Here is a 14,946-nt window from a genome sequence, read left to right as displayed (position 1 = left end):
CGAGTGAGCATGAGGCAGGGAAAAGGAGGCAGCTTGACTAGGAACAACTCAGTAGATTCTCTTTGTTGGCTCAAACACCTTCAGATGCTGATAATGGACTTGCCTGCTGGCACCCTGGCTACTATGGCCAGATATGGTCCATTCTGTCAGATTTCCCTGTTTTATTTTATTAACATTTCTTTTAATACGTGTTGCTGAGGCTGGATTAACAAATTCAGAGACCGAGGTCCCCATTGCTCATATGGCACAGCAAGGTCAGGTGGTATTTTCCCATATGAACTGCATTGAAATACTGCACGAATGAGGTCATGGGAAAAAAGTAGGAGGACAGCTCAGTCAGTGCAGCCTACTGGGCAATTTAGCTCCTTTAATGAGAGTGGCCAGCTGTGAAGCTGATTTTTGCGACATGAATATTTTTATGGAAGTGTTGGCAGCTCTTGCAATAGCTTCCTCAGTTTTGCAAGTTTTGCTAACACCCTGCCTGCTGGAATCAGGAAGTACAGTGGAGACAGAGAGAATTTTTATTTTTTTTTCCCAGAAATAACCCTCACAATTGCAGAGAACAACATAAAGATGTAACCTTAAAATTTCTTAAATACTCAGAAAACAGAAGATATAGGAAAACAACCTATAGGAAGACAATCTCCTATTTTTAAAATTAATTCTACTTGCATTTATTTTGGACCCCTTCTGAACTGGAATGGAAATGGAAAAGGTGGAAATCTGTGGTACTGACTGAGGTCACAAACATGGGATCTTTCACTTCGTAGCTAAAGTGAATGAACTGAAGTCTGTGCTGGTACATGACACTGACTTCTAAGATGAAGCCATTTATTTGGATAGCACTTGCAGATTTTCACAGGAGGTTTTCAAGACATGGCTGGATGAAGCCTTGAACAACTTGGTTTGACCTCATGGATGTCCCTGCTTTGACCAGGAGTTTGGGCTAGTGACCTCCCTGTGTCCCTGCCAGCCTGAGTGACCCCATGAGAAGCAACCAGCCAGTGAGACTAGGTCAGTCTGTGGGCAAGCTCAAGGCAGACGGCAGCTCTCAGAAGGGATGTGTCAGAAGAGCAGCAAAAGCAGTTCCCATTCTCTTAGGACCCAGGTTCTGGGATAAATGCTGCTAATATTTACAGAGGGGTGGTGGTGAAAAAGGATGAATAAAACATAAATATTTCTTAGGTTAATGTCTCACCTGTGATCTCCCCCAAAACTTCCTTTCTTTGGTAGATACCTTGTGTACAGGGGAAAGGAGCGAATGTGCTCAGTCTACTTAGTGCACATTTCCAGTTGAATTAACTCATATGAGGTATCAGCGTGCTTGAAAAGGCCCAGTAATACCCTATAGATGCACCTATGTGCCCTTCAGCATATTGCAGAGCTAAGCTTGCTGCAGGCTGAGATAAACGCCAGCATGTGGAGCTAATAGCATTGCAAGGCTCCTGGACTGTTTTTGCACAGATACTAAAGGGACTTTTCAGTTGGATAAGGCCAATCCAAGGAGTAAATGTCCATCCTGTTCTTCCCAAGTTGGACCTCTGGAGACAAGCTCTGGCTCATCAGAAGGCAGGCAGAAGGGCCCATCAGAAAGCACATTCGGCTACTTCTTTTGTCACTGTAATAGTACCATAGTTCTTTTTTAAAGGGTCACTTTAACCAAAATGGTTGGCCTCCTTGAGTGGAAACCCTGCAGCTTTCTACACCGGAAAGAAGAATTATTCATACTGTAAACTATGGCATGAAAAGCAGGGTAGAACTATTTATAGCTCTGATTTCCTCTGAATAGGTGAGAGGCTAAACCTGACATTACAGAGTGAAAACATCAAGTTATTTATATTTTTTTTTGATACCCCATGCTGCTATTCAGTGATAAATCAAAGAGGGGACTGCCATGGCAACCACTTCATGAGCCACCCTGGAGACTTGTCTACTATCCAGAAAGGTCATCAAGCATCTTCAACTTCAGGTTTACTATGGAATAGGATTTTGCTGAATATATATATAGAAGGCAAAAACTACATCAGTAGTCCCAGTAGCTAGTAGTTAGGGTACAGCAGCCTCATGAGCACAAGTAAAGTAGATGGGAAAGGGTGTGGGCACTGTCCTTAGGAGAGGCAGGAGCCAGGTTTTAGGTGAGTTCAGGTGGTAACTTTGAGAGTGTGTAACACTCACCATCCCTCATCTGTTGGCCACACGTGTACATGCTCTCATGCCCCTCTGGTCCCCATCTTCCTCTCTCTCATGCAGGTTATGGCTGGAAAGGAGTGAGCAGCGTGGACAGGGGGACATGAAAGCAGGACGGTGTGGTGGGGCAATACCTTAGGGGTGTAAGTAGGGCTTCCTTAGGGGTGCTACCATGTGCTGGGTTATGTGAAATAAAGCCTGGAAAGGAGAAGAATGTGAAATGGGGGTGGAGGGGCGGCTGGTGACCTTGGGAAGGGTGGGTGGCAGACTGAATACAGGGCTCTAGGAACAGGATGGAAAGGGGCAGTAGGCAGCCAAAGACAGGGTCACACCCTGCAGTGCTGGATGACTGCGTGAACCTCCGAGATGCTCTGAGCAAGGCTGAAAGGAGGCTGCCCATGGAGGCAGAAGCCCAGCAGAGCTGCCCCACGGTGCAAGGAGAGGCTGCAGGCAGGGGGCAAGCACAGTCAGGATGGTGGGAGGTCAGTGCAAACCATCAGCCACATTGCCCTGCGGCAGCCAGCCTCCCTGAGACAGAGTATCGCTATCACTGTGCTGAGGAGCTGCCCCTTTCCCTCCCTGCTGTGCCACACAACGCAGGGCATGGCTGCTGCATGCACCTGCAGAGGGGACAGACCACAAGAATGTATGGCTCAGGGAGGTCAGCTGAATTTTCACAGGGAGGTCAGTGTCATTGTGCCCATTTTACAGACTAAGAGCTGAGGCCCAGGTTGCTGAAGGGGCTTGGGCAGCTGTGTACTACCAGCCCTGAACAAGCCCAGCTCCCAGCCAGTCCTGTATTTACCGGGCTGCAGAGAGGTCCTTTGCATGCCGAGCACTTGACTTGGTTCAGCACCGACGTACCAACACTATTCACATTTTTTTGGTATGCTTTCTGTATACACTGACAGGCAACTCTGCTGCCGCACTGTGAGGGAAGCCAATTTTTCCCGGTTTACTTCAGAGGAATGTTTTCCTTTATTGTTGCGTGATGGAGTGTGTGATTGAGGCAAAGTAAGAAACTGTTGTCAGCTCTGGGCCTGACTAGCCTGAAAAAGGAAGAAATGTGCTGGAAAAAATAACAACAGTTATCAAAGCCCTTGGGAAAGAAGATCCCTCCTCCCTTCTCTTGCCAAAAATGGCTGATTTCCCTAATTCCATGTCAATTAAGCAAATCATACAGTTCAGCAGCAGAACTTGTCCAAGACTACTTTTTTGAAGGATTAGCCAATCAATGAATAAAAGTTGGTGTATTTTTAGCAGGAGAGGCTGGAAAAGCTGAATATGTTGTTAACCTTAAGCTTCAAATTTTAAGCAGTTTAACTGCATATAAGGAGGCCTCTGGGCATGCAGGCTAGTGTCCCATTTTCCTGTAGTAAATGACTCCTATTCAGTGTGGTAGACACCTTGCCGTTAAGGAGACTAGACTTACGAATGTTATCTTTTAAAGTGGTTCCTGTTGCTGCTAATGGTGTGTCTGTGCAACAGCTCTGAAGCTGTAGAGCTACCCCAGTTGCCTTCAGATTAATCTCGTTCTAACACAGATAACGATCTGCCTGCATCACCCAGGGCTCAGCATGGGCTAATTTCCCCTGCTGATGTATGGTTCCCATTAGTAAGAAAAGTCTACTGTCACCTACACAGCTTCTTGCCATGAAAAACCTACCATTGAGCAAGTCTGCCCCATGGCTTGAGAGAACTGGGCAGCTCTGCCCCAGCCCTGAGCTCCAGCTCAAGGAGTGCTGTTTGGCTGCTGCTTTCTGCTGGATCTCATCTGCCTCCACAGATAATGCAAGGCCAAAGGCCACCTCTGCGTGGGCTGTCAGAAGAACACAGGAGACATTATCGTTGTCTGGTCTACCGTTTGTGGTTTGATTGGAGAGAGAGACTAGAATGATTTCTAGTTCCCTAGGGATGTCTAACCTAGACATCTTCCCAAGGTTAGTCTGCCTGGCAAAGATGAGTTGTTCATTATGCCCATTTTTATTAACACTGAAAATTGAATTAGTGTCAAGGAGTTCCCACTCAGGAAGCTACTCTGAATTAGGAGCCCAGAGTCTTGGTTTGGCAAGAACAGCGACAGAGGACTTGGGGGATATTGTAAAACATGGTATGAGGACACATTTTATAACCTCTTGTGCAAGTTCATCCTTTCTCTTCTAAATGCAGGTGTGCACAAGGAAGGCAGAAAGTCTCACCAAGTCCCACTCGTTTGAGACGACTTCCACATCGCTTTGGCGCGCTGCTTCTTTTAAACTATAAAAAAATTTTAAAACATAAACCACTTAAAAAACATAAGGTGCTTGTGCAGCTGCTTTTTGAAGATGTAACAGTGCCAAGTTTCTGTGTGGTTTACAGGTTGTTTTGGAAACATTCTGGTTGCTTATAGCGGTTGGGTTTTTTCTTTTTTTTTTTTTAAAACTCTCATCCTGAAAACTTGCCTCACCTCTGTCCATGCAAACATTTTAATTTTTAATTTAGGCTTTAAATGACAGGACTGTAGGGAAAGCCTGTTGGAAAGAAGCCCTCAGGGTCTTGTTAGCTTTGTTAATCCTCACTTTGGCTTTTTTTGCTTTTGCACTCCCAAGAGGCATAATGCTAAATCTGTGTGTAATCAGTGCTAGAGACTATGTGTGCTGTTCTAGGATAATATTGCCTTACCCTACTCTGCTTAGTACCTTGAACATAACCCAGAAAGCTTACTGATTTTTAATGATTTTAAAACAGCTACTCTAAATCAGTACCCATAATACCAGTGCCCTTGTCTCGGTGGCTAAACTGGAACAAATTATAATTTTTGCCCTTGGACAGTGCTTGCTATCTGAAGATCTTAAAGAGCTTAATAAACAAGAGTTTAGACTTGTAAATAAGACACTGCTTGAAGTAAAATGAGGGCAGTAGGGACCTCATGCTTTTACCTTCGAGTAGGACCCTCGAAGTCAGTAAGACTGCAATATGTCCCACTCAGAAGAGTGGAAATCAGGGGATCTTCCACCAGGTTGGCTACTAGGTGGGATCGCAGCTCTTGGAAGAAGAAATATAATTTTTTCCTTTTATTGTCCACCCTATTGACCTCTGCTATTTCAGAGTAGGTTAGTCCCCTTCAACACTCACCTTTGGAAACTGTGGTCTTTCTTCCTGGAAGTCTGTCATGCAGAATATGGTTCTAGGTACTGGATTGCTTCCCTTTAAACGCTCAGAAAACTTCCTTTTTCTATATGATTAACCCCAACTCTGTGGTGTTTCATGATGTATCTCAGATCCAGAGAAATAACCTTCTCTCCAAAGTAAATTAAAAAAAAAAAAAAGATTCTTAATAAAATACATCTGTACAATAACATATTTTTCACATAAGAATTGATTCCCAAGATTATCTATACAACCTGAAAATTGTTGCTAAGAGCTAAATCCCCAGAATTTCAAATCATAGCATCATTTTCTGTTACATGAGGCACAGGGGAGACCCTTTACATATCTGAAAGCTTCATTTACTTCACAAAGTTTTACCAAAGAGATTTGCCTTCTGAGAGCAATTTGCAAGTATCTGTATTCAGTTTGTCTTGTCAGCCATAGCCCTGGGCCCTGACAGTTTGAATCACCGTGCCAGGCAGCATAAATCTTGTACTGCCATTGTAATGTATGGGTGGATGCTGAATTTAATTACCTGTGAAAATGTGACTTCTCTAGCAATGATCCCACAGTGCTCAACTGGTTACAACAGGGACCTCACCAATTGAATGTGTCACCCTACTCCCCTTGGTGTCTTTGGGAGCCCTCTCAGTCCTCAACACTTCAGAAAGGCCACGTTTTCCCCCTCATCCCCGCTGTGTGAGAGCAAGAAAACACACCCTGCATGGCTGCATCTAAAACTCCAGCTAAACATCATGTTGCTATCTGGTCCTGGGAAGAAGTCCTGGATCTCCTCAGCCTCTGTCTGAAGAAACAGTGCAAGCCAGATACGGAATTTCCACAGACTTTAATGTGTTTATTTGAGAACTGAAAAGGAGATACAGGGGGAAGAATTTACAATGAAGGCAAGTGCTTTGAAACTGAACAGCTATTTGCCATCCTGTGCTCTGCTCTTAACCCCTGAAGTGGCTGGCAGTGCCCACGGGCCTGCCGGGACTGTTCACATGGCTACCTGTCAGGAAAGCACTGAGGAGCTTTTCTTTTAGCTGGGTTAGCTGTGCTTGAAGTACCCTTGAGAGCCACCCTCTCAACCCCTGCTGAAACACTAATCGCAATGAGGAGGAAGCAGAGCAGCGAAATGACTGCAACACATTTCTGCTCAAGCACTCTGCAGCAGAGGCAACAAGACCAGGCAGCAGTAGGATTTTATGCTGGACTAAAGGCATAAAGTGGACTTATGTGGACACCAATGTGCTGCCCATCTGCCTGGGTGAATGTGGATAAGCCAAAGTACAGTGAAGCGGCCAAGACCGCTGTGGCTGTTAGATATGAGGATGGTCCTTTTTCTTCGCACCAGGATACTCATTCATAGAGCGCACAGGGAAACAGTAAACTCAACCGAGTGTGCCCTCCGCTTAACCCCAGCCTGAGAAGAGTGCAAAAGCCTGTGTTTTGCATCTTCTTTAAAGGCATTAATTTTGTTCTGCACAATACAATTATATTTTGTGAAAAACATAGTTTAAAAATAGATTTCTCTCACACTCTGGACCCAAGCTCATTAACACTTTATCACTTTCATAATTCATTAGTTTCAATTTCCCAGGAACTGCCACCAGCAGTGATTTTTTTCATCATGGCCAGAAAGATTAAACTCTGTAGGAAACCATAAAATTGAAATCCTGTGAGAAAGCACAGGATTGGATGCACAACAGAAGACTCTGGCAGAAGTCCAAACCAGGGAAGTTTCTGCCCTTCCTTGATGAGGGGAGAAAATAGAAACAACTAACAGTTTCATGAAAAAATCACCAGGAAACACAAGGAAGACAAAGCAGACCTGGGTTGCCCAAGACAGTCTAGAACTGTGCTACCAAAAAGGAAACTTAGACAACAGATGGAAGAAGCAGAGGCAGCAGATTACAGAAGAAATAAAATGGTCTTCAGAGGAGAAAACAGGGAAACAATGACAAGTGCTTTACAAAAACATAGCACTTGAAGGTTGTACAGACTGTCCAGAAAGTCATCAAAAAGTAATACAACAATGTCAGGGACAGATATTAGGAACTTTCAAACAGAGCTGTTGCAGAAAGACACTGTAAACACCCTAAGAACTTCTACCAAGGTAATCTATATTTCCTTCTATCCAGCTAAAACTCTCTTTCTTAATACCACCACCAGCCTAGTGCATGAATAAGGGCCAGAAGATTTGCATGTGCTCAAGGAACTGAAGCAATAACCTGAAGGAATTGCATCATTCTCTCATGCATCTCTGTGAAGCACGGCAGGTATGACAAGCGCAACAGCCTCGGCACCGGGATCACTGCAGCCCTCTATTGCAATACCCAGGGCTCGTTCCCCAGGGGCAGCAAACTGCTAAGCTGGCCCATACAACAGCTAGGAATGTTGGCATCTGGAAGCAGGGAAGTTGGTAACCTCTGCCTTGGAGTGATCCCACCTTCATAGCGAGTAAAGGGCTGAGGGTAGCAGAACAGCAGCAAAGCTGGCCAGTGCTGCCAACTGCAAAGGTCAGTGCAAGCAAAGTCATGGCAACCGTGGTATCAAGCCAGAGACATATCAAAGAAGGGAAACATCAATGAGAGGTCTGGTTAGCAGCCTGTGGGTTTATTATCTTAAAACAGAAATAGAAAAGTGGGCTCACTCCCATGATGACAAATCTCACAGTTTGCCAGAATCTGGAAAGATAAGAGCATCTCAAGCACATCCGAGCAGCACTTCTGAGGATGGTTGTGTTCTCAGTACTCCTCTGTCAACACAACTGCTGCAGAATAAGGGATTTGTATCTTTGAATTCCAGTTTCTCTGAAGGATTACATAGATATCAAAAACAGTGAATAGGACTAACAGTGCCATTAGAGAAGAAGAAGCTGAAGTAATTGGGTCCTGTGGGCCTCTGTAAGCAATAAGAAGATGGAAATTGGGGTGGTTTGTCCATGTGACCAGAACAACAGGATTAGCAAATACAATTCTGTGGGGAAAAATCAAAGAGGAAAGGAAGCCAGAATGCCCAGGGACAGCATGAGTCAAAAACATCAGCATCTGGATAGAGAAATGATGGGGAGATCTAAAGACTAAAGGAAACTTGAAGACAGATTCCAGTCAGTGCCTAAAGATGACACTCTTCAGAGCATGTTGGTGTAGTAAAGGTAAAGATCAACCACAAATATTTATAGCAGTTCATAACCTGGCCATATCCTGTTCACTTATTGAGTTGCACAAAAGACACAAAACAGAGTATGGTCAACAGTGAATCACTAATTCGTGTTACTAATGCTTCCATCACCCATAAAAGATTTTTCAATTAATTCTGATATTGTTGTTTCAGACAGCTCAAAATTGCCCATTGATCTACACATTTCCCCTTTCATTTCCTGAAGGTGACTTTTTCTGTGGGCTTCTAAATATCAGGTAAAACTCAATATGCTGTGGCAACATGTTTGGCTCACAGAACCCAGCCTACTTTTTCTGCTGCTTTTGATCATATTCTTGACATCCTGCCACTGTTCTGGTGAGATGTAGAGATTTCCTTCCTCTTCAGGTGCCATGGGTATAGTTTTATGAGCCCAAGAAAAGTGGATTTTATCTCTGCAGTTTTCAGCAGGATTACAGCAGTCTGGCAGAGAAGCGACTGCTTGTAGCTTTTGCAAAAGTCATGAGTTCCTATAAATGGCAACACCATGATCCCTCCCTGAGCAGCAGTGCTCATGTCAGTGAAATGTCCCCACCTACCCACAGCGTGTCCACAGCCAGAGAAAAGCACCCCTTCCTGACTGTCTTCTCAGAGAAGAACGACTTAATGGTCTCCACAAGCGAATGACAGCCATTCATTCCCACAGGAGATGTTCGTTCCTATACCGTACCCATTATCTGCCATCCATCTGCCACAGCAAAGCTGTCAGGAAGCACTGCTTACCTGTGATGCCTGCTGGCGGTCAGCAGGTGTCTGGATAAAAACAGGTTAAGCAAAAAGTGTTAGTTTCTCCCAAGAAAGACCTTCCCCACAGAAGACTGCAAGGCTTTCCCCATGGGTGTTGTGCTGGGAATGGGTTCCAGTGGCCACGGTAGCCCTGCACAGGCTGCTCGACAGTGTCACTGTTCGGAATAAGTTTCAAGAATCGGTCCTGATCGTACTAGTACCTTGGGTAATGATCCATCTAAAGCAGTGTTTTTCTATTCTTACTTGTTTGCAGGCCACCCAAAAATCTCCCAGCAGAGCTGTGGGTCTCTGTATGATGAATTCCAGCCTGCTGACAAATACACTGGATTTTGTTACCTTCTGTGACCTCTCAGAGCAGACCAGGGACAGTCCAGTTTCTGTATACCACCTGCTGAAACCTCTTGTCCTTAAGCTCCAGCAGCATTTGTACTTAGACTGCTTTAGCTATATAATTCCCGGTGATTTGTGGTGGTTTATGCTATTGAACTATATATGGGAGGAAGAGTAGCTGTATGGTGACAAGGCACTTCTGTATGGATACTCTTGACACTGAAGGGCTCGGACTAATATTCTTTTGTCTAAAATTCAAGGTCCTAAATGGTAGAGCTTTCTGGCACAGAAGCAATCATTACTCCCAGTCCAAGTGATCTGCTCATGTCTGTAAACATGTACAGGTGCAGCCTGCTCGCTTACATACACCTGCAACTCGGGATGCCAAAGTGAACATGTGGTTCTTAACAGAAAAAAGAGTCCTTAAAACCATCCTCCACACAAAGGGCTTTATTTAATTGCTGGAGATTTGAGTGAGTTCAGACTCTTGGGGTTTGGTTCATTCTCTGGAATGAACTGGGTTTTGTCTTTGTTTTTGTTTCCTGTGTCGGAGCTGCGAAGCAGATAGATTTCAAACTGTAGAAATTTTTCATGGTAGGTGTTTAATGAAAATCCCTGCCTGAAACATGATTCTTACTAAGGAAAAATAAAAAACTTGCCGAACACTTATTTTTCCAGTTGTAGGAGAAAAGTAAGGGAAAGGGGTTGTTTTGCTAGAAGGATGTTTTGCATTCCACATTGCAGTCCGGTATCAGTGCACACACTGAGGTCTGTCTGTGCTGATCCAACACAATTTGATGTTAGGAATGACTTCTGAGAATTACACGGCCTTTACCTCTTTAAAAAAGGCCTACATTGGTGTATTCAGCCCAAAATAGCAGCCTGCAAGGCCTGGGATAGGACAAAGGGAGAAGTAAAAGGAGGAAACGCCTTGTTTGGGGAACAAACTGTGACACTGAACAAGAGACAAGCTTGAGCATTTCCTTCCAGTGGGATTCTCTGCTGGCTGGAGAACAAGACCCAGAGCACGGAGCTGAGGGAGAGGAGAGCCAGGCAGATGTCTCCCTCCTGCAGGAGGCCCTGCTTTGTCATGGAACTAACAACCCGGCAGGCAGGGCAAAGAGCTGGAGAGGTTTCACAGGGCTGTGAATCATGGCAGACTGAGGCAGCTGAATCACGATAGCTGAAAGACGGGTAGATGTGGTGCTTAGGGACATGGCTCAGTGGTAGTTTTGACAGTGTTAGCTTGATGATCTCAAAGGTCCCTTCAAACCTAGACAATTCTATGATTCTGTGAGCTTTGTGGCTATGGGCTGTGGCCTAGAAAACAGAGTGAAGGAAGATGCAGAGTGGCTGTGGGCACCACTATGAGGGTTTGAGCTGGTGCTGCTCCCAAGGACTACCGGTGTCCTCCTGTAGCAGAAACAGTGCAACTCTGGGGCTCCCGTTTTCCAGCACCACTAAGTGGTCATTTTTGAGAAACCACTGCAGATTTCCTTAAATCTGCCAGTCTCTGTGATTGTGTGTTGTGTACAAATGGGCACAGAAAATTTGTGAAACTATAAAGCAGAAGCAAAGATGGACACTTCTCTCCTGCGGCTCCATCTCTTTCTCTTTGCCGTGGTTATCGGTCAATGTGAAATTTTCTCCACTGGACGGTGAATTTTTTCTAGCTTAGCAGCCAAAAACTCTATAATAACATGTGAGATTTGGGCTACACAATGCCATAGCATGCTTTTATAAAGGAGGTCATCTTGAAGAACTCAGCAATGTGGTGTAGATTGTATTTTGTCACTTAAAGGAAAGTGCAGTCGCTGTGTAACACAATGGGAGGGAGAAGACAGGGGACATACAAATAGGCTGCTCTCACCTCGCCTGCGTGACCCAGGTCAGAGCCCACACACATAGTAATGAAATAGTAATTTCTATTCTTTTTTACTTTAAAGCACTTTGTCCATCCAGACCAAACCAGATTCCAGCATGGAGAGTCACACTGTCAGCCCCATATGTATTGCGGATCTGTACATCCCTAGAGATAGATGGGCTTGTAATGAACCCTTTGGCTATGACCTGGGTTTTTTTCTTCCCATTGTTTCTATTACTGTCACAACACTGATATCTTGAGCTAACCATTCAGAAATCCAGGTTGAGACATTTCTTCTCTAGTGTTTCCCTGAAGAATCTCATTGCGTTTGGCCTTCTGAAGCCAGTTCTTTATGCTGCTTCATATTAGTCTGTGCAAATACTGGACAATCACAGAATACAAGATGTGTGAGCCAAACCCATCAGCTTTTTTTTACCATACAGCTCAAAGAAAACAGTTGCTGACTGTCTTTTTTGTTTTTCATCAGTCCTGTATCTGGAAGGATCCGTCCTTGTATTTGAGGATATCTTCAAACTGGTTGCCTTCTACTGCGTCAGTAGGTGAGTCAGATTTGTTGCTGCTACAAAGGGGGCACTTTGCTCTCCCCTCTGGACCGCATTTCCCTGGTACTCAGTCACAGCACAGCCCTTGCTGTTTCCTCTGGTTTCCTCTAACCTGCCAGACCAGGAGGTATTTCAGATGCTAGTATCTGCGATGGGGCCAGATCACCCAGTTTCTAGCCAGGCACACCATAACCACAGCTGCCCCTGAAGCTGGAAGCTTTATCTGAGGAAGTTCCGTAGGGCTGCACCCTCAAAGAACAGAGGCACAGGAATGGGGCTAGCAGGTCAGGGAGGAGAAAACGGTCCTGGATTAACCATCTCCTATTAAAAGCAGCTTTAAGCATCCACAAATATCTGGCAGGGACTTAGCAAGCTTGCTAGCGGACAGTTGCCTGCAGAAGACTCAGAGCACTTAGTCACCTACAGGGAATCTGTTAAGGAGAGTAGTTCTGAAACAATTTCTGTTCTTTAGCCAAAATTTAAAAATAAAATACAGCGATGAAGAACAGACCTTGTTGGTTTGTTCAGTGCAGAAATACCAAATGTAGTGGGCACAGAGATGGGAAAGACCTGTAAGGTCATTTTCATTAGCGCAAGGTTTGATCAGGAGCTGATGAGTCCCCTTTGTGTAATTAAACCTGTGTGTCTGCAGCCTCCTCTAATCTGTGCGTTTGTGCCAAGCGCACTGCGGCAATACCTCCACAACCTCATTACCCCATTCCTGGTGCTGCAGGTCTTGTTCTGAGTTGGATGTAAACTTTTGACCTTCCCTACAGAAACTTAGATGTCTCTTAGTTGTTTCCATTTAAGAAGGGAAAGCAGATTCAGGATGTGTTTACAAGGCAGTTGTGCTAGGGACTTGGTTAGGTCACACAGTAGGAATGGTCCATCTATGGTATGATACAGTGTGATGCAGCTTACCCAGCCAGTAATATTCATACTATTTTGGGGCTGCTGCTGCCATGTTCAGCACTGCTGGGCCAGGACTCCTACCCACACACAAGGGACCATGCTCTGTCTCACCCCCATCAATGAAAAGACATTTAGCCATCTAGATGTGTATAGACCCTATAGAACGGGCATAAATTAACCCCCATATAAAGATTTCTATCTTACCAAAGGAACAAAGAAGAGCCCAAATGCAACCAAGCATTGAGCATTTCCAGTCAAAAGGCTGGTGGGAGGGAAAATCTGCTAACTTCTGCTTTCCTGAAGCTTAAGAAAAAGCTTCCATGCTTAAGAAAGAGCTTTCCATGGCTCAAGAAAGAGTCCCAGAAAGAAAGAAAAGCTTTTCTTCTAGTTCCTGCTATAGACATCTCTTCTGAGTGTCAAATACACATTTGGCCAGTTCATCTGATTTCTCAGGTCAATATCAAAAGACAAGGTAAACAGGGAATAATTTTCTGAGAGAAGCAGATAATAAAACAGCTGCTTAGGCACTGACCTACCATTTGCTGGCAGCTTGTAGAAGCTCTCCATGATGGTGGGTGGAGAGGCCTATTCTTGGCCTCTTGGCTGTAGTAAATAGTCATCTATAAATAGCTGGAAACAGCTTATCAGGACTGACAGGCCCTTCTCAAAAGAAAGTTTGGTCCGGGTAGATCAGCTTAGATCACAAAAATAGCACCTGTAGGTACCAGGTGACTTGGTGGCTTGTCTGCAAGCTGCTGCCCCATGAATAAAACTTGATTTTTAGATGTATTTTTCTACCGGAAAAAAAAAAAAAGGAAAAAGAAATAGAAGGGAACTGTTCATGCATATAACGATAACAAACAAAGCAAGCAGAAGGCCCATGGACCCTCTTCCTCTTTTACGCCTGATAGCTGCCATGAAAAACAAAGAAATCCTGGGATCACATCAGTTTATGTCAAACAACGTGACAACAGAGTGCTCAGTGGTGCACAGGGAACCTGTGGAGTACACTGTGCATCAGTAGCATATGTATCTGTTAATAAGGGCAAAAATAGCCCCCCCTGCATTCATCTGTCAACAGATTGGTCCTCCCTGGATCTACAGTCACACACATTTTTGGGATGTGCATTTGTGTAGCAGAGACCGCCTACTAACAAGGGCAACCTTTTCTAAAATAATTTCCTGTAGCTTGCAGAACATTTTATTAAACTTTTTAATGTGTAAAATGACCCTGCACCATTTTTTGCTGTCTTTTAGGGACTACTATTACTGGCTTTTCTGGGCTTTGTTAGAATGGGAATTGAGGTAGGAACAGGTTTAGTGAATTGTCATTGGGCAAGAGGTAAACCTGGACATTTCGCCGCCAGCCCAAGAGCTCTGTTAAATTGAGAGTTAGGGTGTAATTGAGAGTTAGGTGAAACCTAACTAACATCCTCTGAGAAACAGCATATTTTTTTTCAGTCAAAATACAGCATCTTTCCAGAAACCAAGCAGTCAGAAGTCTGAGAGCACAGAGTAGAGGGATATATGTGCTTTCTCAGTGTCATCCAGCACTTCATCATTAACCTGTCTCTTCACCCAGGGGCCACCGTCTTCTCTAACCCTGCTGTGTCTCGCCATGTTCCCTTGCCTTACACTTACACTGATTTTTAAAAGAGGAAGAAGGGCGGGGAGAGAAGGGTCAACAGAAAGTAAAAAGGACGGCAAATGCCCTCCAAATCAGAAAGAATAGCTTTTCTAATTGCAATAGTTACCATTTGCAACACCTCACTTTTCATGGGAAGGTTTTTCTACCCTTGTGGCTTCCCCTGAGGTGAGAGGCGTTCCCTCTGTTTTCAGAGGAAGCCAAGGCGCAGTGATTAAACCTGTGGCATGGCATGAAGCATTGCCACAGGAGCTGGTGATCTCTTGTGAAATCAGAGCAACCCAGGCTGGTACAATATCCATGATGCCTTACTGGCCGTGAGATCTTCCCTTGACAACATCCAGGACTTTGCAGAAGAGGGCTGA

At 44.5% G+C, this 14,946-nt stretch overlaps 1 protein-coding gene across 1 annotated transcript in view; it reads left to right on the top strand.

Annotated features, from left to right (window-relative positions):
* The window catches only part of RIN3 (Ras and Rab interactor 3), a 71,551-nt gene that overhangs the window by 29,161 nt on the left and 27,444 nt on the right, over positions 1 to 14,946 (top strand). The window contains exon 4 of the mRNA XM_074149462.1: positions 11,949 to 12,021. Coding sequence (XP_074005563.1) covers positions 11,949 to 12,021 — 73 coding nt within the window. The remainder of the gene's footprint in view (positions 1 to 11,948; positions 12,022 to 14,946) is intronic.

The sequence above is a fragment of the Numenius arquata genome, chromosome 6 (assembly GCF_964106895.1).
Source record: "Numenius arquata chromosome 6, bNumArq3.hap1.1, whole genome shotgun sequence".
NCBI lineage: Eukaryota > Metazoa > Chordata > Aves > Charadriiformes > Scolopacidae > Numenius > Numenius arquata.
This window is presented reverse-complemented; position numbering and strand designations above follow the sequence as displayed.